The sequence below is a fragment of the Pectinophora gossypiella genome, chromosome 22 (assembly GCF_024362695.1).
Source record: "Pectinophora gossypiella chromosome 22, ilPecGoss1.1, whole genome shotgun sequence".
In the NCBI taxonomy this organism is placed as follows: Eukaryota; Metazoa; Arthropoda; class Insecta; order Lepidoptera; family Gelechiidae; genus Pectinophora; species Pectinophora gossypiella.
In genome coordinates, this window is record NC_065425.1 from 3,356,316 (window position 1) to 3,379,614 (window position 23,299).

A 23,299-nucleotide genomic window follows, 5' to 3' on the forward strand; every position below is an offset into this window, starting at 1 on the left:
AGGACATGTCATTAGAATCCACTAATGGTAAAGACAGTATTGGCCTAGAATTCAAAATGCCCTCTATTTGAATTATAACTGAGTTTAACTCTTCATATGTTAAAATTTGCTGACCTACAACCCTCTTCAAATGGTATTTTGCACTTTTTATTCCTGCTTCCCATAGCCCTCCGAATACAGGTGAGTAGCTGGGTATAAAGCTGAACTGAATGCCTAGATTAGAGGCATAATGACCTACTTGATCTTGATGTTTTTTATTAGAGTGCAATGAGTGAAGCTCCTTAAGTTGGTTCTTTGCACCTTTGAAGGTTGAACCATTGTCACAATAGATAACAGAGGGTTTGTTTCGGCGTGAAATAAATCTTTTTAAACATTGTAAAAAGCATTCTGTTGTCATGTTTGACACCAGTTCAATATGTATGGCCTTTGTTATAAAACAAACAAATAGTACTATGTATGCCTTCAGTATTAGAGGTTTTCTAACTCTGTGCAATTTAATGGAAAATGGACCTCCAAAATCAATCCCTACTTTTTCAAATGGCCTACTGGGGTTAACCCTATCTGAGGGAAGAGAGCCCATCAATTGATGAGATGCCTTTGCTTTAATCTTGAAGCAAGTCACACACTTGTAAATAACATGCTTAATTTCCCTAATACCGTTTATTAAATAGTACCTTTGGTGTAAACTAGCAAGTAATAACTTCTGACTAGCGTGCAATAAACATCTGTGTTCATTGTGAATTATCAAATGTGTTATAACAGATTTTTTAGGCAAAATCACTGGGTGCCTTTGCTGATATGGAATGGCAGCATTCTGCAACCTACCCCCAACGCGAAGAATTCCCATTCCATCTATGAAAGGATTCAACGATTTTAAGTTGGACTTTATGGGTTTATTAGACAACAAATCTCTAATTTCATCAGCAAAGTGCTCATTTTGATCATGTTTAATTATCATATTTAAGGCAAAGTTCAATTCCTTGCATGTCAAATATCCAGATTCCCTTTTCTCTTTTTTTACTTTACAATTGTTAATAAATCTATATATGAACGCGAGAACTCGTTTCATTTTGTTTATGTCTGAATACTTAGACAAAAATTTGAAAGTTTCATTACTAGGAGTAGTAACTACATTGCAGACCTTCATTTCAGGGATATCAGTAAGTATTGTAGTGTTCTCAGAGCTGTGAGCCCAATCTGCGTTCTGTAAGAACTGTGGCCCATGCCACCACAGGTCAACATTCACTAGTAAGTGGGCATCCACTCCCCGGGACAAGCAGTCAGCAGGATTTTCCATTGTGTTGACATATGACCATGAAAAAGTTTCTGTCAGCTCGCAGATTGCCTTCACCCTATTAGCTACATACACACCTAGCTTAGCAGGGGCTGTATTCAACCAAGAGAGAACTATTTGAGAATCCACATATAAATGTACTTTGAGTTTGAAGCCTGCATTGATCATTTGATCATAAATCTTTTTCACTAATTTGGCTAGTAATAACGCACTGTTAAGTTCGAGGCGAGGTGTGCTTAAAGGTTTAATAGGATTTATCCTTGATTTTGAGCACAATAAATTGACTTTAACGTTCCCTTCCTTGTCAATCACTCTTAAATACACACAACACCCATAGGCCTTGTTTGAGGCGTCTGAAAACCCTACTAACTCAATGACTTGTGCATTACTTGTGTCAGTATTTCTTTTAATTATTATTGGCTTCATATCATTTAAGTTTTGAGCAAACTTTATAAACATTTTATTTAATTCAGAAGGGAGAGGAGAATCCCATGAAACTTTAGCTAACCAAGTTAACTGCATAATAATCTTTGCAAGCACAATGATTGGGCCTACAAGACCCAAAGGATCAAACATTTTACTAATGAAACTTAATGCTTGGCGCTTTGTATAAGTTTCCAATAATACTTGCTGAGGGCTTGTGAGTTTAAGTGTATCAGAATGAATATTATAAGAAACCCCCAATGTTTTGACACACTGGTTTTCATCTTTACACAAATCAATCTCAGTAAATTGTTTTGATTCTGGAGGAATGTCATTTAATACTTTTTTGTCATTTGAACTCCACTTATGAAGTGTAAACCCTCCAAGTTTCAACAATTCTATCAATTGTTTTTTCATCTCAATTAATGAATCAATGTCATTGCTACCTACATTAGCATCATCAATGTATGTATTGTTTATTAAGATAGATGCCCCTAATGGATACAAATCCTTATATCTGTGAGCCAATTCTACCAAACACCTTGTTGCCAAAAATGTGGAGCTTTTCAAGCCGTAGGTTACGGTTTGTAATTGTATACATTTCAAGCCTTCTTGAGGCGAATCCCTCCATAAAATATTTTGTAATTGACAGTGAGCTTTGTTAAGCTTCACTTGTCTAAACATTTTTTGTATGTCAGTGACAAAAACATACTTGTGCAATCTAAACAAAATTAGAATGTTAAACAACTCATTTTGAACGCATGGACCGTTCAATAAAACATCATTTAATGAAATCCCCAAATTGGTGAACATCGAACCATCAAAAACAACCCTTAGCTTAGTTGTACTACTATTTTCATTCATAACGGGGTGATGGGGTAAGAAATAAATTTGACCACTCTCTAAATCATATATTTCAATGTCGACATATTCTGCATGACCTAAAGACAAATATTCTTCAATGAAAGCCTTGTACTTTTTAAAGAGAACAGGATCCTTAGCAAATCTTTTTTCAAGGTTATGAAAACGCTGAATAGCACGAGAAAGTGAATCTCCTAGCTTCAATTGATCTAAATTTTGCTTCAATGGCAAGTCCACCTGAAATCTACCATCCTCTAGCACCATAGACTCGGTGAAAATCGATTCAGCTAATTCTTGGTCTGAAGCAGCTTCCTTGTAGATCTCAGAGACTTGTTCACATTTCCAAAAATTCTGCATATTTATTTCTAAACTGTCTAAACTGTCATTTTCATTTTTAGATTGAATTACCTGTTCATCATTATTTATACTTACTGTATTGCTGCACAGAGAAGAAGCACTGCTCTCCGACACCTTGCCAGCCACAACATAGCCGAAGAGTGTATTATGCAAACACAATCCAGCAGTAAGCGGAAGCTTGTCACGCAATAAGATTTGAAAGAACAAATCACAACCTAACAGTAGGCTTATTTTGTCACACTTATAAAAGTCTGGGTCTGCTAATTTAATATGAGAGGGCATATTAATGCTGTTTGCATCAATTTTAAACTGTGGTAAGTCACAGGTTATTTTTGGCACGACACAACAAGATATATCCAACTTGCTATTATTATTAATTGAATAAATTTGAAACGACGCTTTTTGGTTTATTTTATTTTTATCATCACAAATCCCACTGATGGACATATGCTCATCAGTTAAATTGCAATTAATTTTATCTGTCAAATCAGATAATACAAATGAAAGTTGACTACCAGAGTCACAAAGCGCCTTTACATAAAATTTGTGGCCATTTTTATCAATTAATTTGACTTTAATAGTTGGCAACAAAACATCATCACATTTATTTATGGAAAGTGCTACCTGTTTGATAACTTTCTCTGGATTATCCTGATGTAGTAAACTGTTGTGTTTTTCCTTACAAAATGAGCATTTAAAAATGAATTTGCACTTGTTAGGATGCTTGTTTAAACAAAGTTGACACAGCTTATTTGTTGTTACAAATTGTACACGGTCAGATAGCGAGGCCAGTTTGAACCTTTCACACATATGTAGTTTGTGGTACCTTGCATTACAGAACCTGCAGTTACTAGGTGGTGTTCGTTGTGTGTTTGTGATGGCTACCAGGCTCGCTCCGCGGCTGCTGTTCACTGCACCACTCCCATGACCTTGGCCGCTGTTTGCCACAGTCTCAAGTGCTGCTGCTCGTTGTTCTAAAAATTTAAGAAAGGATTTTAAATCAGGCAATTCTTCTTTTAACTCCAGATGAAAGCATCTCAGGCTGTATGGGTCAACTTTGCGTTGCAAAATGCATATTATTATCAAATCCCAATGGTTAGTAGGCACGTCCATGTTTTGTAAAGCTCCCAGATGTTGTCTTGTTTTAGAAACAATTTCCCTTAATGCAGAAGCCGTACACCTTGTCATAACTTGCATGTCTAGCAGTGAGTTAATGTGAGTGTTGATGATTTTATTTTTGTTGTCAAATCTTTCTTCTAAAAGTTGCAGTGCAACTGTATAATTTTCAGCTTTGAGGCTAAGATGCATAATCAAACCCGCAGCTTCACCTTCTGTCGTGAACCATACATAATCATGTAAGGTCACGAATTATCTGAATTCTGAATCACATTCCAAAACTGAAATGTGTCATAGTTATATGAAATACCTATGGGGCAAAATACCCACAAATGGGCAACGTGCCCATAGCTGTCTAAATATAGGGTAAAAAACCAACGATGTTAGAATATGTGATTAGAATGTTTCATAGTTATATGAATACCTATGGGGCAAAATACCCACAAATGGACAACGTGCCCATAGCCGTCTGAATATAGGGTAAAAAGCCCACGATTTATACCAAATAATACAAGTACCAATAGCATAACTGATATCTAAGTAATTAGGAAAATATATAAGTATTATTAGACTTAACTTGGGGGAGACCTATGCCCAGCAGTGGGCGTCGTACGGCTGATGATGATGATAAGACTTAACTGAATATTCTTCCTGCGCATCGACAGGAAGTCTGATAAAACTGTTGTTGATTGTTATATCTGAAAATACACTGTTATTTCTGCTCTGATCTGTTTCTGAATAATCTGAATGTTCACTGATTTCTGTTCTCTGTTCTAATGCACCTTCTTTTGTTCTCTGAAAATTATTTAGTTTTTTCGTAATGACAGCCCGCCAAAAAGCATCAACTTTTTTCTGGCCAGTGTTATTATGACATATATAACCTACAAATCGATTACTCACTCGAGTAAAAATAAAATCGATATGATGCATTTTAATATTATTATGAATTTGATTATTTAAATTCGAGAACTGATTACAGTTCGAGACACTGCCCCGACGCAAGAATTATGAAATACACATGTGTTATGATTAAGTTCAGCATTCTAAACCCTGCTGTAGATTTTGAGAAGACTGTTCAATTTGCTGCACTATGTTCTGAACAGCTTGATAAGCAGTTTGTTGACTTAGACTCAAACTCTGTTTCATTGCTATGTCCTGTTAATTTAGCTGAAGCTGTTGTTGATTATGAAACAACGCACTGAATCAAAATTTTGCTGATGTTTTCAATAAACGTAAGCAGATACGTCTATTCTGGATAACTGAAAAGTATCAGTAATATAACAACTTAATATATCTAATATCACAACTTTCTCCAGATGATGTTAGCATGTTTGGTTTGTGCTGACAAATAACGACTGAAAAAGGACTAAAAATTTGAGCTATTCCAATTTGTTGCTACTGGAGGTACAGCTTAATATAGGGCAATTAGGCTCTCACCTGAATATCCTGATCTGCGACTGAAGAGGTCGAGGCTGCTGATATCATCGACAGCTCCCTGATATGCGTCAGCGTATAGTTTACCTCTTTGAACTCTTGATTAATGTTCTCCAACTCCCGAAGCTCGTCAACAAGGAAGAACTCTTAATTGTACTGAATAATAACCTGGAAGGCATCCACTAGCTGTGGATAATGACGCCTGGATTGCTTCTGCGCCACTGATAGCACGATTGTTGATTTATGTTCTATAACTGTTGCATATGAATTGGTTAATATACGATATTTATTTGAAAACTTGGTCTTAACTTTTAGCAAATGGTTGGTATTCATTCTAATAACAATACTTACTGACTATTTCGAATATGTTTACACTGAATTTTTGCAATATAAATTGAAGTAAAACATAATAAAATTTGTACCCCAAAAACATAAAATCAATGAATTAATACTTTTCGAAACTCTTAAATGAACTGACTTACAACAAACTTAACAACTCAATTCAACTGATCTGATTTCTGATTTGTTGATAACTGGTATAGTCAATCTGATTTAATGTTGATAACTGGTATACTCAATCTGATTTAATGTTGATAACTGGTATAGTCAATCTGATTTAATGTTGATAACTGGTATACTCAATCTGATTTAATGTTGATAACTGGTATAGTCAATCTGATTTAATGTTGATAACTAACATGGTCAATCCAATTTGATGTTCATAACTGTTATCGTCAACAGTTACATGGTCTATCCGATTTGATGTCGATAACATTAACAACTGGCTTCGTCCTTCTGATTTATCAACTGATTTGGTTGATCTGATTCGCAAATAATCTGGTCAATCTGCTTTGACAATTGATTTGGTCCATCTCATTTAACTACTTATTATTGGCCCATCTGATTTGAGTCAACTGATTTAACAACTGTTATTGGCCCATCTGATTTAAGTCAACATTATTGGCCCATCTGATTTGAGTCAATTGATTTAACAACTGAATTGGTCCATCTAATTAGGTCCATCTGATTTGATGTCAACTATTCTGTATCTACTGATTTCGTACTGAGTATCACTAACATGGTCACTAAATTACATGTTCAAGATATCCCAGCATCTCCACCATGTCGTGAACCATACATAATCATGTAAGGTCACGAATTATCTGAATTCTGAATCACATTCCAAAACTGAAATGTGTCATAGTTATATGAAATACCTATGGGGCAAAATACCCACAAATGGGCAACGTGCCCATAGCTGTCTAAATATAGGGTAAAAAACCAACGATGTTAGAATATGTGATTAGAATGTTTCATAGTTATATGAATACCTATGGGGCAAAATACCCACAAATGGACAACGTGCCCATAGCCGTCTGAATATAGGGTAAAAAGCCCACGATTTATACCAAATAATACAAGTACCAATAGCATAACTGATATCTAAGTAATTAGGAAAATATATAAGTATTATTAGACTTAACTTGGGGGAGACCTATGCCCAGCAGTGGGCGTCGTACGGCTGATGATGATGATAAGACTTAACTGAATATTCTTCCTGCGCATCGACAGGAAGTCTGATAAAACTGTTGTTGATTGTTATATCTGAAAATACACTGTTATTTCTGCTCTGATCTGTTTCTGAATAATCTGAATGTTCACTGATTTCTGTTCTCTGTTCTAATGCACCTTCTTTTGTTCTCTGAAAATTATTTAGTTTTTTCGTAATGACAGCCCGCCAAAAAGCATCAACTTTTTTCTGGCCAGTGTTATTATGACATATATAACCTACAAATCGATTACTCACTCGAGTAAAAATAAAATCGATATGATGCATTTTAATATTATTATGAATTTGATTATTTAAATTCGAGAACTGATTACAGTTCGAGACACCTTCCAAGAAGGACTTTAAATAATATAGTTTGTCGCATGGCGACAGTTTTGCATTTGAATCAATAATGCTTTTAAAAAGGCTTATAAAGTTTTGGTAATTACATACCTCTCCGCTAAATTTATTTATGTTGATGGGTGGTAATCGGTGCATTCCAGTAATTCCATCCTCGCATGCAGCGCCGGAGACCATGCTCATGCATTTACCTGAAGCCTGAGGTAGTAAGGCCTCTTCAAATATAGCCAGCGTTGACAAGTACAGCTCTTCGTACTTGGCGATGTCCTCTGCGCTACTCTGGTCTAAAACTGAAATGTTCAGATTAGTGTCACAGTACTCCTGAAATACCTGGATAAGCCTCTTTTTTCTAACTTCGCACTCACTGGGTTTCAATTTTTCCAGTGCCATCCCATCTTGGCAGAGATTAAAAAGCCTCGTAATTGTTGCTTTAGCAACGCCTCGGGCGGCAATCAATTTATTTAACTCCATAGTTGTGAGTTAAATTAAAAATATTTATGTAAAACAACACTGTAAAACAGCTTTAAATTGAAAAATAAAAATATGCGTTGTGAACGAATTTCACGCTATCAGTGATGATAACAAGAATGACAAGATGGCGTCAACTGGGCGTTGGCTGCTTCCGCGTTCGTCCCCCAGTCCCCCTCTAACATCTGCGGGGTGCGACGCTCACACGCGGAGCTGAGCGGTGAGCGCGGGCGTCGATGTCAATATTGTGTCTATGGTGCACCACGATGCGTTCAGGCGCGTTCACACTCTCGGCAACAACTCGAAGTTCGAGAATTTAATTATTTATTTTAATTGTTTTCAATCCGCACTTTTTAGTCTTGAACACGAAGACGAAATTAAATATTACACGAAGATTAAATTGACACTTATAGCAGCATCCTTTGCATGAAAAATTGGTTTGTACACAAAGTTCACGACAAAGTTCTCCGTTCGTGCGATTATAGCATCGCACCACAACCATGAAAAATGGAAGATAAACAAATAAATTGTTTTGAATTATTAATTAAATGCACTTTTATGAACTTTAAAGTCACTTAACAGCAACGTTCATTGCACTAATTGGCAAACGCAACTTAACAGTTCACGCTTGTTTTCTCACGTAGAGATTTAAAATTTAAAATATCACTTAACAGCGACGACGTGACAGAGTTTATTAAGACGATTATAGCATCATCGGGCAACCACTGCACTTATTTGTAATAAAAATTACTTAAACGCGACTTAACAGTCCACGATTTTGTCAATAAAGACACGTTTCTCACGTAGAGAATTTTAATGGCGGATGAAAATTTTTGTGAGCCACACTCGCGACGCGGAAAAGCTGCTCAACCTTGGACCTTGCAACGACGACGAAGGACCATTATGTAGGGAGCGCTGGTAATTTCAATAAAACCCCACACAAACAATTGAATGAACTGTATTACTTAGGATATTAATTTAATTACAAGATCCAAACATTGAGACGCGTTGGCTTGCTCGCGCTAGAGATGTGACTGACCATAAATGGTAGACTATTAGGTATGTCCCATACAATAGGATTATTTTTTAAATTACTTTTCAGCCAAGGAGTTTCTTTATCTTAGAAGCGTAACACCTAAAGATAACATTAATTAATTCTTGTAAACAACTCCCACGTTTCTTCGTAAAAGAAAATAAGAAGAGTGTCTATAAAATACGACTGGGGACCAAAAAGTTTGGTTTTAAATTCACTTTTTATTGCTCTGCCAAGTTTGTCCGGGCTCCTTGCTAATTCTGAGTACTACAAATTCTGACTTTAAATAAGGAATGGACTCAAAAAAGATTTTATGGAAATTAATTCAAAGAAGAATAAAATAAATAAATAAATGTATAAACAGTTAAAAAGAGAGTTATTTAAATAAAGAGTTTAGTTTGGAAGGAGAAGATTCAAGATTTAAATCTACTTACTTCAATATCAGAGGCTACACGAGCGTAATGTTGTCGTCCATTTGCAACGGACTGTCACCGATCGTGTGTCATTGTAGAAATTGTTACCAAATATTTAGCCATTAATGTATAATATTTTACGAATTAGCGTAAGCGCAAAAAATCTAAAACCCGTATTCTAATTTACATTGCGCAATAACTCAAAATCTTAATTAAACATACAACAACAACATAAACAGCTTATGTACACGTCCCACTGCTAGGCCTCCCCTCAATCAACCGGAGAGCGGGTATGCTAATTAAACATTCCGACAAGAAAAACAGTACTATAGTACAATACAGTAAACATTCTCTTTATTTTTTTGTGTCGTTAACCTCATCTTATTTAGTCTAATCAATTCCACTGCTGGGCAAAGGCCTTCCCTTAATTTTTCCACTCCACTCGACTTTGCGCGATCTCCAGCCAATGCCTCCGATAAGCATTGAGGTCCTCACACCATCATTTACGCGATCTGCCTCGACTTCGTTACCCGCTTTGAGGTGCCCAGAGAGTTAGGACTCACTAACACCCTGTATAATAAAAAACCGTATAAATCAAGTGTACCTATACCGGTATACGTGTGTGTACGTGTCTTAACTCGAATAGCTAGCAAGACGTCGTCGTCAGTTCAGCATCATAAACTCTGAATTAACAGTCATAAAACAACACCCCCACTTCAAATGGAATACCTGTGGGGTGATCCCCAAGGGGAGGGGAGATTTTTTTAACACAGTCTTCTTTGAGAACCACACGGGCTTTGACGCTGCGCAATGACGTCACAAACAACTTGAAATGAAATGAAAAAAAAAATGTTTTTATTACCAGCGGGCTTAGCACCGTAAACGCGCGACTCTTTCTCGCCTCGACATACGTCACCTGCCACTCTCTCGCAGTACCGCACAGAAAGAGGCACATGATCACTGTCGCGGCGAGAAAGAGTCGTGTGCTTACGATGCTAAGCCCGCAGAAAACAATACCATACGTATTTTAGAAATTAAATAACATAATATAAACTTCTTTCTTCTTCTTGCGATTTCTTTTTCGATTTAAGTATATCGCCATTATTTATTTCTTGCATACTAATATTTCCCGATACTTACACGCACACATAGGAAATACAAAACAAAAGAGAAATATAAAAAGTACAATAGGCACTAAGTGCGTCGCATCGCAATGTAAGGAATGTCTCTTTTTCTTGTACTGTCTCTCGCATCTGAACACTGCTTGATGATCAGAGGTATTTCTATATCTAAGCAAAGGCTCTTCTTCTATCGTGTGGATTGTGAGGTGGATTACCAATCCCATCAACCCTGGTGTCAGGGTATTACTGAGCCGCCAAAGGCTGACATGACTCATGTAACGACTACGTACTTACATCAGTAAGTAATAACCGGGACCAACGGCTTGACGTGCCTTCCGACGCACGGATCATCTTACCTTCGGACAATCTGGTGATCAGCCTGTAATGTCCTAACCAAACTAGGGATCACAGTGATTTTTGTGATTTGTCCCCACCGGGACCTCTGGACCACGGAGGGAGTTAGGGAGGAGCAAATGATAAAGATGCGTGTTCATTAGTACGGTATCGAAGCGAAAGTCTCGATGTGGCGTTTACAATGCTTCCAAATAAAACAATTGACGACGTCTGGCGCGGATAAGGCGATCTAAACCTGAGCGGCAGAATGGCCGGTCACTCGTATACGGTCGACGTATTTAAATTTAAAATGGTTATTGCTTCCCTATCAGTGTTGCTTTGTACCAGACATTTGCTTCCAACGTATTATTTTAGAAATTAAATAACATAAATTCCTTTCTTCTTCTTGCGATTTTTTCGATTTACATCGCCTTCATTTATTTCTTGCAAATTATATTTCCCGATAATTTTTTTTCTGAAACATTTATAGACTGTTCGTGTTATGATAAGTTTGAGGGCATTAATGGAGAAGCAATTTTTGGCTCATAAATATTTACGTTACTACACGTATTTATATTGGACTCTAGCACCATTTACGGCCATTCTGACGATTACATAATATAGAGAACGCAGTTCTATATGAAACAATACAAAATATGAAATCTCGACGACCTGCTTCTACTCGTACTGCGAAATGGGACGCGCAGCTTAGGAGTAAACATTTTAAATGGAAACATTAATCAATTACACACTAAAATTCAACAGCCTCCGTGGTCTAGTGGTTAGAGCGTTAGGCTCACGATCTGGAGGTCCGGGTTCGATTCCCGATGGAGACATTGTCAAAATCACTTTGTGAGACTGTCCTTTGTTTGGTAAGGACTTTTCAGGCTAGAATCACTGATTGTCCGAAAAAGTAAGATGATTCCGTGCTTTGGAGGGCACGTTAAGCCGTTGGTCCTGGCTATTAGCCGTAAAAACACCTCCACCGACCCGCATTGGAGCAGCGTGGTGGAGTATATGCTTCATACCCCCTCAGGTTGATTGAGGGGAGGCCTGTGCCCAGCAGTGAGACGTATATAGGCTATTTATGTGTGTACACTAAAATTCATGTCACGTACACTTCACACATTTCTACATGAATGCCAATTTGTGGGACCGCAGATATTTACGGTGCTCTGCCAAAACCAATTTGCAATCAAAACATAATCCACCAACACGGGCTTATAAATACATGCGGGTTGGTACTACAGAACACTGATCAGCCTTACAGAGAATAATAGGCCAAAACTCAGATAATACACACATAAAATTCTCAAGAACCCGCGATAGCCCTGTTCGAAGAACGCATAACTTACATTGAAGTGTCGTGAGTTCGAATCCCGACTCGGGCTACGGGATGACCTCACCTTATGGTTGTCTGGAAGAAATCGCTTTAAGCGATAAGGCCGCCATTTGCCATGTACTTAGTTAAGAGACTTTTTGTAATTATTTATTTTTATTTTGGTGCAATAAAGTGCATTTGTATTGTATTGTATTGTATTGATAACCGGGCACAAATCCTGGAAACCATGTGATATCAATCCAAACATGAATTCAAATTCATAAAGTAAGTACTTACTACTGCAGAACTGTTCTACCGTAAATAACATAATATAAAGAACCTATATACACCCCACTGCTGGGCACACGCCTCCCCTCAATCATCTGGAGGGGGTATGGAGCATAGGTACTCCACCACACAACTCTACTGCTGTGTCAATAAAACAAGAAGTTCATAATTCATCCTCGTAGAAGCAATTTTTCGGTTTGACCGACGTAAATTAGAAATATACGTCGGCATTTGTCAAATGATTGGAGGTCTCCATGATTTTGTTTCTATAATTGGTGTGTGATCGATCGCGTGGGTCGTATGCCGAATTTTGGATTAAATAATTAATTAAAGGTGGCCCTTGATTTGTACACTTATGTATAATTATATCTATACTTACATACAGCGAATTAGTGACATCGTGATGAATACTGAGGGGGATGATTCAGCTCATTATTCTGAGTTAATATCAAGTCGAATTTTCCGATCCAAAATTAGTGTCTTTTTGTGTATTTTTAAATTATTTTCAATTTTATACTTCTTCGATGAAAAATTACACTTCATATTAAATTAGAGTAATGGGCTGAATCATCCCAGTAATCGTTACGATGATACTTACACGCCGTACAAGTACCTAAAGGTAGTCATACAAGTACATAGAAGTGACACCGTAACGAATACTGAGTGGGATGATTCAGACTAACACTCTGAACTGATATGAAGTGGAATTTCCCGTCAGAAAATTCATGAACATTTTAGTGTTTTTTTTTTAAATTATTTTCAGTTTCATCCTTTTCGGCGGAAAATTACACTTGATATCAACTCAGAATCATGGTCTGAACCATTCCTCAAAGTTTTCGTTACGATATCACTAACACTGTATTATGTATAGAGACTTAACCATTGGTTATCAGCGTTGGAAAAGCCACAAGTCTTTGTAAAGGCATATTGGTATTTAGTGTCTAGGAAGTGAATACTTGACGAGATCTTCGCCTATTACGTATATAGCGTCGTCTCACAAGCATTATCCCGTTTCCATAGAGTCCGTTTACCTAGCTTAGACTGGACAGGACCGACCTGTTAGACAAGCTATTTTAATACCCCAGATTTGATAACTAATGATATTCATGTTTGGAGAATAAATAAATAAATGATTATCGCGTGATCAGCGGTGAAGGAAAACTTCGTGACGCATCATATTCCCGAGAAAAGCGTTTCAGAGGTATGTAACCTTTCGGGTTGGAAGGTCAGACTGATAAACGGACCTCGTGAAAACGGGATAGCGCTAAAGATGTGATGAGATTTGATGACCGGAAATGATATTTCTGGCAACTTAATAACTGCTACTGATTGCTCTTACCTTATGGCAAAGCACGTCTATGTCCAGCTCGTTGGCCACATCCTTGATCAGGTCCATGAATAGATCCGCCTCGTCAAGCTGCCTCTGCGCAGACCCGCTCGGTGATCTCGATCTCTGGAACAATTACAATTGAATATTAATAAAATAACAAAAGGCTATAGGAACAGTCATCCCATGAAATTAATTCAATCTATATTTATAGACTTCGATCTTCTTCTATCGTGTGGGTTGTGAGGTGGATTACCAACCCCATCAACCCTGGTATCAGGGTTACTATTGAGCCGCCCAAAGCCCCTGACATGGCTCCTGTAACGACTACTAACTTACATCAGTAAGTAGTATCCGGGACCAATGGTTTAACGTGCCTTTCGAAGCACGGATCTTACTTTCGGACAATCAGCTTGTAATGTCGTAACCAAACTATCCCTAGTTTGGCACAAAATGATTTTTGTGATGTATCCCCTCCGGGATTTGAACCCGGGACCTCCGGATCGTGAGCCCAACGCACTGGACCACGGAGGCCGTCGCACACAAAATAAATTGAATCGCCCCTTTTCTTTCTCTTTTGTATAAATGCAACAATCCTTTTACATTTCCATCCCTTCTCTTTGCCCCGTTTAGTCAGACGAAGCCACTTTTTGTATTAAAACAAAGCGTCGCGGTGTTTCATTTCCATTACACAAAGTATTGTTTGGCCGCCATTTTGAGGCCGGAATGGCGGGAAAATCTGGAAAAATCCAGATAAAGCTGGTTTCTCTTTAACCCGTTTATTAAAATGGACTGTTTAACTTTTGATGTGCAACAGCAAAAAAGGTAACAGACATTTCTCGTTGAGATAGGCAGAGCGGCTACTGAATCCTAAATATTTACCTGCAAGTTGCGCAACCATGGTCCTACTGACATAGATATCCTTAACACTTTCACGGGTCGTCGACTTTTCATTTATAATAATATGACTTGACTTGGAATAATGCTGTAGACGTTCTGTCCTTAAAAGTGTTAAGAGTTAAAACAACGTACCTACTTTTGTCTATTTTCCCTACAGAAAAAGAAACCATCCTCTAAAGGAAAGGTTAAACAAAAGTCACTCATTCGGGTGCAACAGAGGTAAGTGAGTGGAATGAAAAGGTTTTCAGTTGGGATGGTAGGTGAATTGCGTATTGCTGAGGTTTAGCTTCATGACAAATCAAGGGAATAAAATTGTTATTGCCTCCGACTTATAGTCCCTTTTTTCACAACCATCAAAATAAGCTAACCAACTAGCTAATAAGCTAATCAACTAACGACCTCCGTGGTCCAGTGGTTGAGCGTTGAGCTCACGATCCGGAAGCCCCGGGTTCGAATCCCGGTGGGAACATATCACAAAAATCACTGTGATCCCTAGTTTGGTTAGGACATTACAGACTGATCACCTGATTGTCTAAGAACTAAGATGATCCGTGCTTTGGAAGGCACGTTGCTACTTACTGATGTAAGTAAGTAGTCGTTACATGAGCCATGTCAGGGGCCTTTGGCGGCTTAATAATAACCCTGACACCAGGTTTGATGAGGTTGGCAATTCACCTCACAACCTACACGATAGAAGAAGAAGCTAATCAACTAATTGAATAGAAGCTACTTCTTTGATTCCAATCTAACTGAGAATTAGGGTTCTAGCTGTAGGGGCTACTTTAATAAAATTAAGGGTAACCCATCCATCCAGTGACTGTTCCGTTAGACGATAAATTTTGTTGATCGGATTTATTTTAGTTTTATTTTATTGTATATTTTATTTTTGTATATGTGTTTTTTATGCCTGAAATAAATGACTTATTATTATTATGTTTGTCATTTCTATATCTCGGGACTATGGAGTCCCGGACTATGGCCGAAGCCAACACGTAGAGGCCCCTTAAGACAGTTTAATCTAAATGTGGTGTGACACCAACCGGCGACTATACCTGTATGCACTATGGGAGTGCACCCAAAGACAATCCCCGGTTCGTGTAGGACTATTGCAGATTATGGGAACAAAGGGAACTGGGCTATTGGGTTGGGGGTTAGTGGACCGGACACTACGGCTATGGGGGACTATGGCGCCTTATTATTATTTAACTAGCCGCTACTGGCCTCGGGTTGTATAAGTCTGGCCAAGTAGGTTCCGGCCAAGTAGTTAATGCCATTTGCGGCAATTCTACAACAAGTCAGTTTTATAATACTAATGTATTTTTAATGTGATTCAAGTGCAATAAAGAGTTTTTGTATTGTATTGTATTGTATTGTCAGTTCAAAAAAGGTTGTGTAGTTATTCATATAACAGCCTCCGTGGTCTAATGGTAAGAGCGTTAGGCTCACGATCTGGAGGTCTGGGTTCGATTCCCGATGGGGACATTGTCGGAATCACTTTGTGAGACTGTCCTTTGTTTGGTAAGGACTTTTCAGGTTTGAATCACCTGAAAAAGTAAGTTGATTCCGTGCTTCGGGGGGCACGTTAAGCCGTTGGTCCCGGCTATTAGCCGTAAAAACACCTCCACCAACCCGCAGTGGAGCAGCGTGGTGGAGTATGCTCCATATCCTCTCCGGTTGATTGAGAGGAGGCCTGTGCCCAGCAGTGGGACGTATATAGGCAGTTTATGTTATGTATGTAGTTATTCATTAGGTACTGCATTACCTTACTTGCTTTACCAAACTTGAAACGAGTTCATTAAAATTTTAAATAAGATATGTCTGTCCAAGTTTTAATGTAACAGATGTTCAGAACTTCTAACACACTTCATGGGAAAAGTTCGTCTCGTTTTTAAACTTATAACTTTTTGTCGTTTTGGACCGTTTCGTTGGATTTATGGTCTAATGCAAGAACGTGTGGGGGTTCAAAATTAACATAAGCTCACCCCTACATCCCAATTGGGGTAGTCAGAAGTACAATCAAAGAGCAAAAGTGCAACTGCAAACAGTGGTGAAATTATGGACCATTAGTTGTCATAATTATAAAATGTACGTGTTTGTAGGTGTTTTTGGTCTATTACAGAAACGACACCTGGTTACAACCAGGAGGTCTTAAATGCAACCAGTTAATTTATTACTTTGCAAGAAACTGATTGGCTTGAGGCTGCCCAGTTGGGCGCGAACCTCGGCTCAGGGCGTCGTCTGAGAGGAAAATTATTTAAAAGAATTAATCGACCCTAGTGGGTCGATAGCGATAAGCGCTGACTGAGGGAAATCGTCGACCACGCTGGCGGGGTCGACGATTTGTTGAAGTGGTTGGTGTCGCGAGCTGATTGGCTACCTCTATCTAGAGTATTCATCGGGAATCGGAATGTCGTTACCGCATCGCGCTTGTCTGACTGTTTTAGAAGCGCGTGTGTAAAGGACGCCTTTACTTCGACGCAATATCGCAACCGCGATATTTTCTGAATCGCGATAATTTTGCTGCAAACAGTCGTACTGAGTAAAAAACTTGAATAAAAACCATAATATTACATAATTAGTAGTGTTCGGATCACGAACAAAATATAAAAATGTCTATGGTTTTTGTTACTATAAAGAAGGTATTGTCATAGACAAAAAAAGAGACTTCTTACTTGGCATTAAAAATGGATGCATAATCAATATTTTCTTGTGTAAAAAAATTAATTCAACCAATACTAAAAACATGGTGTTTTATAAAACATTAATAATAATAAGAGTGTAAAACTTGTGAATAAGTGAGAAAACAATAAACTTCAAAATATTATTTTATGTGGTCGTTTAATTACCAGCACACCACTCAACCATCACAACTAGAACGCCACAAGTAGCCTATTATGAACTGCTGGGCTCAGGCTTCCCCTCAATCGACTAAGGGTCCCCAAACAATTATACGGAACCCCGCCAAGGCACGCTACGCATCTGCCTCCGACCAAATCAGTAGCTGGCATTTCAGATTTAATTCCACATCGCCATGGATTCCACTGTCGGATTCTTGGCTGAATAAATAGAGACTCCTACCGTTTTTATTACGTTAAGCCGTCGATCCCAGGCTATTAGCCCAAATTATCCACCTACCCGCTCTGGAGCAGCGATGTGGTGTGTTCCATATCCCCTACGGTTGATTGAGGGGTGGCCTTTGCCCGGCAGTGGGGCGTATATAGGCTGTTTACATTATGTAACGAGAAAGGCTTGAAAATAAATAATTCGTGGGCAATCCTTAGTTTAATGAAGGAAAGTCGAAGAAGAAGAATACCTATATCAGACTCTTCTGATACTTATAAATTATAAGTAACTAGCGGCCCGCCCCGGTTTCGCTCAGGTGCAATGCTGAGGAAAAAATGAAATTATTTACGACATCACATTAAAAACGTCAAAAATAATAGTATTTCTCCACTATTTAATGGATGTTATTATACATAAAAACCTTCCTCTTGAATCACTCTATCTATTAAAACCGCATCAAAATCCGTTGCGTAGTTTTAAAGATTTAAGCGTACATAGGGATATAGGGACAGAAAAAGCGACTTTGTTTTATACTATGTAGTGAAATCGTACTTTCGATATGTTTTTACAAATATACTGGCGAACATTTTGTTTATTCATAATACGTTATACTTAGGAAGTTCCCAATTATTTTTACTAGATAAGTAGCCATAAAAATCTACAATTTCATATAATTTTAACATAAATGGAATATCAGATTTTCATAAAAAAAAATACCCAAATCGTGTTTCATTTGAGCATTCCGTGCGGGTTTCTAAAGCAATATATTTGCATATAGCAATATACGTGCTGTAATATTGTCTCCAAGGAAATACCATTCTGATAGCAATCTGGTTGGAAATTGTACCTTGTGGGAGATATATTTTGTTATTTATTTCGCGCTTCGGAGCGAATAAAAAAACATAATATAACGCGTTCAGCTGCTTATTTAATCAGTTATTCTTTGTTGTACACACACATACTCACGAAACATTGTATAACATGTACAAAATTCTTCAAAAAATGCTTGAAAAAATCTTCAAAAAATCTTGCAAAAATGCACTGCGAAGTAAAAATTTCCTCCCTTCTGGCCTATTAGTCGTACGGCTGATGATGATGAACCTTCTAATTTCATGGATAACAGATATATTGCATCCTTTATATTTGTTAAATGTTAACCCTTTTAATTACACCAAGGCACAATATGTCTTCTTCACATTATTATTCTGATCAAAATAGAGAGAAGCAGTATAGGTAGCAACATAATTACCCAGGTAGCAACATACAGTATAATCCGATGCAAAGAAATTGTCTTTTAAAATTATTTTCGTTTCTGAACTTTTGCAACGGGTAATTCCACTTTATATTATATTAACTTAAAATCATCGTCTGAATCAGCCCCCTCAGTAATCGTTACGATGTCACTAACACCCTGTATAATAATATTAAAAACATCACCGGTGTAGCATTCTCCATACTTGTCTAAAAAGGCTAATTCTTTGACTTCTCTATAAGACACGACGTTCGTCTTCTCTTTAATTTGTTCAATGTGAGCTCTTCTTGGTCTTCCTCTTCCTCTCTTTCCTTATATCAAACACATACACTATAAATCAAATTATCTACCCGGACATATTGTCTATTCCAACTTTATCTAAGGTGTCCCTGGTGTTATTCTGGCAGTTTGTATTTCTTTTGCAACTTCTGTCGAGTTATATTTTAAGAACTCGTTTTAACAAGTTAAAAGTTTTCTTTTCCTTTTATTATTCCCAGAAAGCCTTTCAGGAACCGCCATACTTTTATAAAAAATGCAGTTGTTCAAGAATAGCACAACAAAGGCGTTTAGTGAATGTACATTTTTATAGGTCTAATAGAAAGCTTGGTGAATTATGGGTATTTAGTTCATTTTGCGATGGATGTACCTTACAATCAAAGAGCAAAAGTGCAGTCATTGAGCCCAGCGAATTATTTGCAAACAGTGGTGAAATTTTTTGGTCTATTACAGAAACGACATGTAACCAGGATAATTTATTACTTTGCAAGAAACTGATTGGACTTTTCCACCTTGTCGTATCTCTGATATCCATTGGGTTGGGAAGTAGTAGTGTGTTTTTGTCTCCTTCTTTGCGAGTCGATGGCGATCGATCGATATTAAAATTTTGCTGGCCAGTAATAATTGGCCACGCTTACGGCATTGTCAGTGGCTTCGTGAAGTTCTTTTATAGTGCAGGTGTTAGGGCATTTAGGACAGCATAAAAGGTGAGCCATAGTTTGTGGTGTTACTCTACACTCGCACTCATCGCAACCATCAACCAGGTATCCCCACATGCAGAGATTATCCTTGCAGCGACCAACCTGTGTCCGGAGAATGTTTAAGGACTTCCATGTCCACCACGCTGACCAGTACCAGTAATAATTGGCCATGCTTACGGCCGGTGAGTTTTTGTTATGTGTTATTTTCTCGCCTACTGGAAATTCTTAACTGCCCATCGATAGTCGACTACCGCCAGTTAATCGACAATCTATCGATAGTTCAACAACACAAGTCTGTATAATGATCTAAAACTATGATAAAGAAGGGTTATTGGCTAGATAAACGGACTTAAAATCTGAGACGGTCACTCTGGCGCCATGCCCGAGAGAACCCCCGCTGTTCAGACATCTTACAATTTGTTTACATTGTACCTATTTGTCGATATTACTGGTACTACTACATTATTCCTTATATACATGTAGTACATACATAAACTCACGCCCGTGATCACTAATGGGGTGGGCAGAGCCACAAGTAATCAAAAACAACTTGCAGCCACTGTTGATACGATGTGATGAACCTTATGGTAATATCGCCCATAACATTAGTCCATCATGCATGTTAGAGGACACCTTATTGTGGTTATATACAAAATATACTTAGGTAACAAGCAGCGTGTTTATTGATTTTAGCTTATCTACTTTACTTGAAATCGCTTCCGCATTTGAGATGCGAAGTCTGAATAAAGAAACTCTTCGATAATAACTTGATTTTATTTCCCAATAAAAAAAATACACCATATACGGGTTGATGTGAATTTAATTCTGAAGCATGGTTAGCAGAGAAAGTGTCGAGTGAACACTAAATAATATGAATGCTTGTATAGCTAGCAATAATCATGAATTGAACTGGTCAATGTTTATGAAATTTGGCCAAACAACAAGGATATTGTTAGGGAGCACGTTGCACAAGTTACACGAGAAACACAAAATTCGAAGCGTGTGAGGATTTTGAACGTGTGTTCTGGGGATGTTGTCACCAGCCATAGTTCTTCTAACTCCGGTAGTGAGTCTCATTACCGTTTTTTCTTATTCTTTTATTTTATGAAAAAAAAAGCAAATGTATCCTACAATCTTTTATCTTTTTGATAATGTTATCTGAATGAATATGATAATAGATATTTGCAAGAAGACCAAAGATTCTAGGACATCTTTGGGTTAACGGCAATGAGTTTGATCACCGGGGTTCGAAGATCTACCCGAGGACGTAAAGTCAGTGACCAGGAGTGATTCCAACCACAACCAGTATTTGTATAATAGTGGTAAGAGTTATGAACTGATGTTTCATTTTTCACCGTTCGCTATTCCCGTAAAATGGTATATTTTCCAACGCCTTAGGTATACTTTCCAATATTTCCTCTTTGTAACTAAAATAGCGTGTACTTATATCACCAGCCGATCTCTTGAGAGAGTATAATATCGATAAAACTGGCAAAATGAGCTATTTGTAGGATATGTCTGAGCCCGTAGGAGGCATCGGGGAGATTAGGCGCCGGAGCCTTTGCTTCTATATTTTAACATAAGTAAGTTATCGTCTAAACAAGTAGAAGAATTTGGATATTTTTAGAGTGTCTAAGTAAAAGAAGACAGAATTTACGCGTTTAATTACTTCAGAATATAAGGAGCGTCACCTGCGCCCGAGTTTTTAAAGCAATCGAAGAAGGAAGAGCAAATTTATTGTGAAAGTGAAGTAAAGTGTTTTGTGAAGTGTTCAGTGACGTATTTAGTGCAGTGTAAAGTGAAGTAACAGTGTCAGTGTCGGACCGCGAAGCTCTGCATGTAGTGTACGTGTGTCTTGTGATTAATTTTCCTCGGATGGCGTGTATTTCCTTCCAATCCCGAAACTCAATTCAGGAACATTTTTGTCCAGGTAAGAGGTCGAATCACATATTGGTCCTTTTCAGGACGTCACCATACTGCACACTGTTATGGTGGCAATGTTACATCTCTATTAGTTAATGTGTTTATGGTATATGAAAAGAAAATGGTATTGGTTTTGTCTGTGGTTACTTCCTGTTAAGAAACATAGTGGCGTAGTGTAATTTAGAAATAAAAGTAAGATTTTCAAATCTTTTATTAATACTGTAATTTTAATTTTAAAATTTTAATTTTGTTATTTTATAAATGGTAATGTAAATATGGGTTACATGCCTGAAATAAATTTAATAAATTTATTTTATTTTATTTATTTTACTTTTTATTTTAAATCAACTGTTCCTTTCCTAGTTCCCAAAACTCTTATAGGTACATTAATTTGTAAATTTTATGTTTTTATTATGTTTCTGTGGCGTTCACTCCGCCTATGTTTATACCTGATTAGGTTGATACCTGATTACATCGATTTGAACAAATTTTATACGCAGTGCATTTGCAAATATTGACAAAGCTAAGCTTCCCTAATGATTATTAGGTACTGTTTAGGCACGTGTCGATATTCCCAACTAGTATCACCCAACTAGTAGTACTAATGAATCCACGATAGACTTGCTCGGAGACCGCGTGACTTACAACGTAGAGTGACGGGTTCGATTCCCGGATCGGACTCCAAACCACTGAATTCAATTTTATGAGTTTAAATTCGTGTTTAGCTCATAGATAGTAGTCAGCTGGAAGAAATCTCTTTGTAGAGATAAGTTTACCTGTACTATCTTTTTTGTATGTTTCTTGTGTCCGTTTTATTGTGTACAAATAAATAAATAGATAATTTACATCACGCGGTTTTCAGGATTTGTGCTCGGTTAATGGCAAAAGACTTTTTTTTGACGTGACTTGTTGTAGATTTACCGCAGATGGCATTAACTACTTGGCCGGACAAATGCGGAGCGCTGAAGGCTCGTCTGAGAGGAAAAATATTTGAAAGAATTAATCGACCCTAGCGGCGCTGATTGAGGGAAATCGTCGACCACGCCGGCGGGGTCGGTATCGGGGGTAGGTTCGCCTCCTATTACGTGGGACTCATTAAACGTAGCTGGCGAGGAGTGGGTGTACTTGTACGTCTTCCTACCCTTTTGGGGATATAGGCGTGATACTGTGTATGTGTTACTTAGTAGTAAACAACAAGCTAGGAATGCAAATACTTGCTGGAACATTCTAGAAGCACTTAGTTTGCAACTTTGCTCTCTGCCCTAACGTATTTTCATGTTGAGATACATTGGTAGTAACGAGCTCTATTGTGTACACTTTAGGACCCTGTCGCTTTAACATCTCCGACATTTAAGTTAGAGTTTGCATTCAATTTCTTATACAAGTTAATACGACATGGTACTAAAGTGACTACGTCTTATGCTTGTCTATAGATTAGTTACAGCAGCGTGAGTTGTGCAGTTTTCACTAACACTATTGGCTCGAG

General features: G+C 37.7%; 2 protein-coding genes across 3 annotated transcripts in view; both read right to left on the minus strand.

The window, feature by feature from the left end:
• LOC126377003 (cGMP-specific 3',5'-cyclic phosphodiesterase-like) overlaps nt 1-23,299 on the minus strand; it is a 171,478-nt gene that overhangs the window by 38,483 nt on the left and 109,696 nt on the right. For both annotated transcript variants that reach the window (XM_050024579.1, XM_050024580.1), the window contains exon 4: nt 13,711-13,824. In XM_050024579.1, the coding sequence (XP_049880536.1) occupies nt 13,711-13,824 (114 nt within the window). The remainder of the gene's footprint in view (nt 1-13,710; nt 13,825-23,299) is intronic.
• Nucleotides 1,986-8,019, minus strand: LOC126377247 (uncharacterized). The gene is made up of 3 exons (XM_050024969.1): nt 7,760-8,019; nt 7,488-7,684; nt 1,986-3,909 (listed from the first exon to the last, which is right to left on the minus strand). Exons 1-3 carry the CDS (start codon nt 7,863-7,865, stop codon nt 3,844-3,846), a joined length of 369 nt encoding a protein of 122 aa, XP_049880926.1. The 5' UTR covers nt 7,866-8,019; the 3' UTR covers nt 1,986-3,843.

Excerpts from the sequence above, each read along its gene's own strand:
- LOC126377247 (XM_050024969.1), bottom strand. The coding sequence starts at position 7,865 with ATGGAGTTAAATAAATTGATTGCCGCCCGAGGCGTTGCTAAAGCAACA. Across the intron at positions 7,685-7,759 it reads ACTGGAAAAATTGAAACCCA|TTTTAGACCAGAGTAGCGCA; the intron begins GTGAGTGCGAAG and ends TGAACATTTCAG. Across the intron at positions 3,910-7,487 it reads TAAATAAATTTAGCGGAGAG|AACAACGAGCAGCAGCACTT; the intron begins GTATGTAATTAC and ends TTAAATTTTTAG.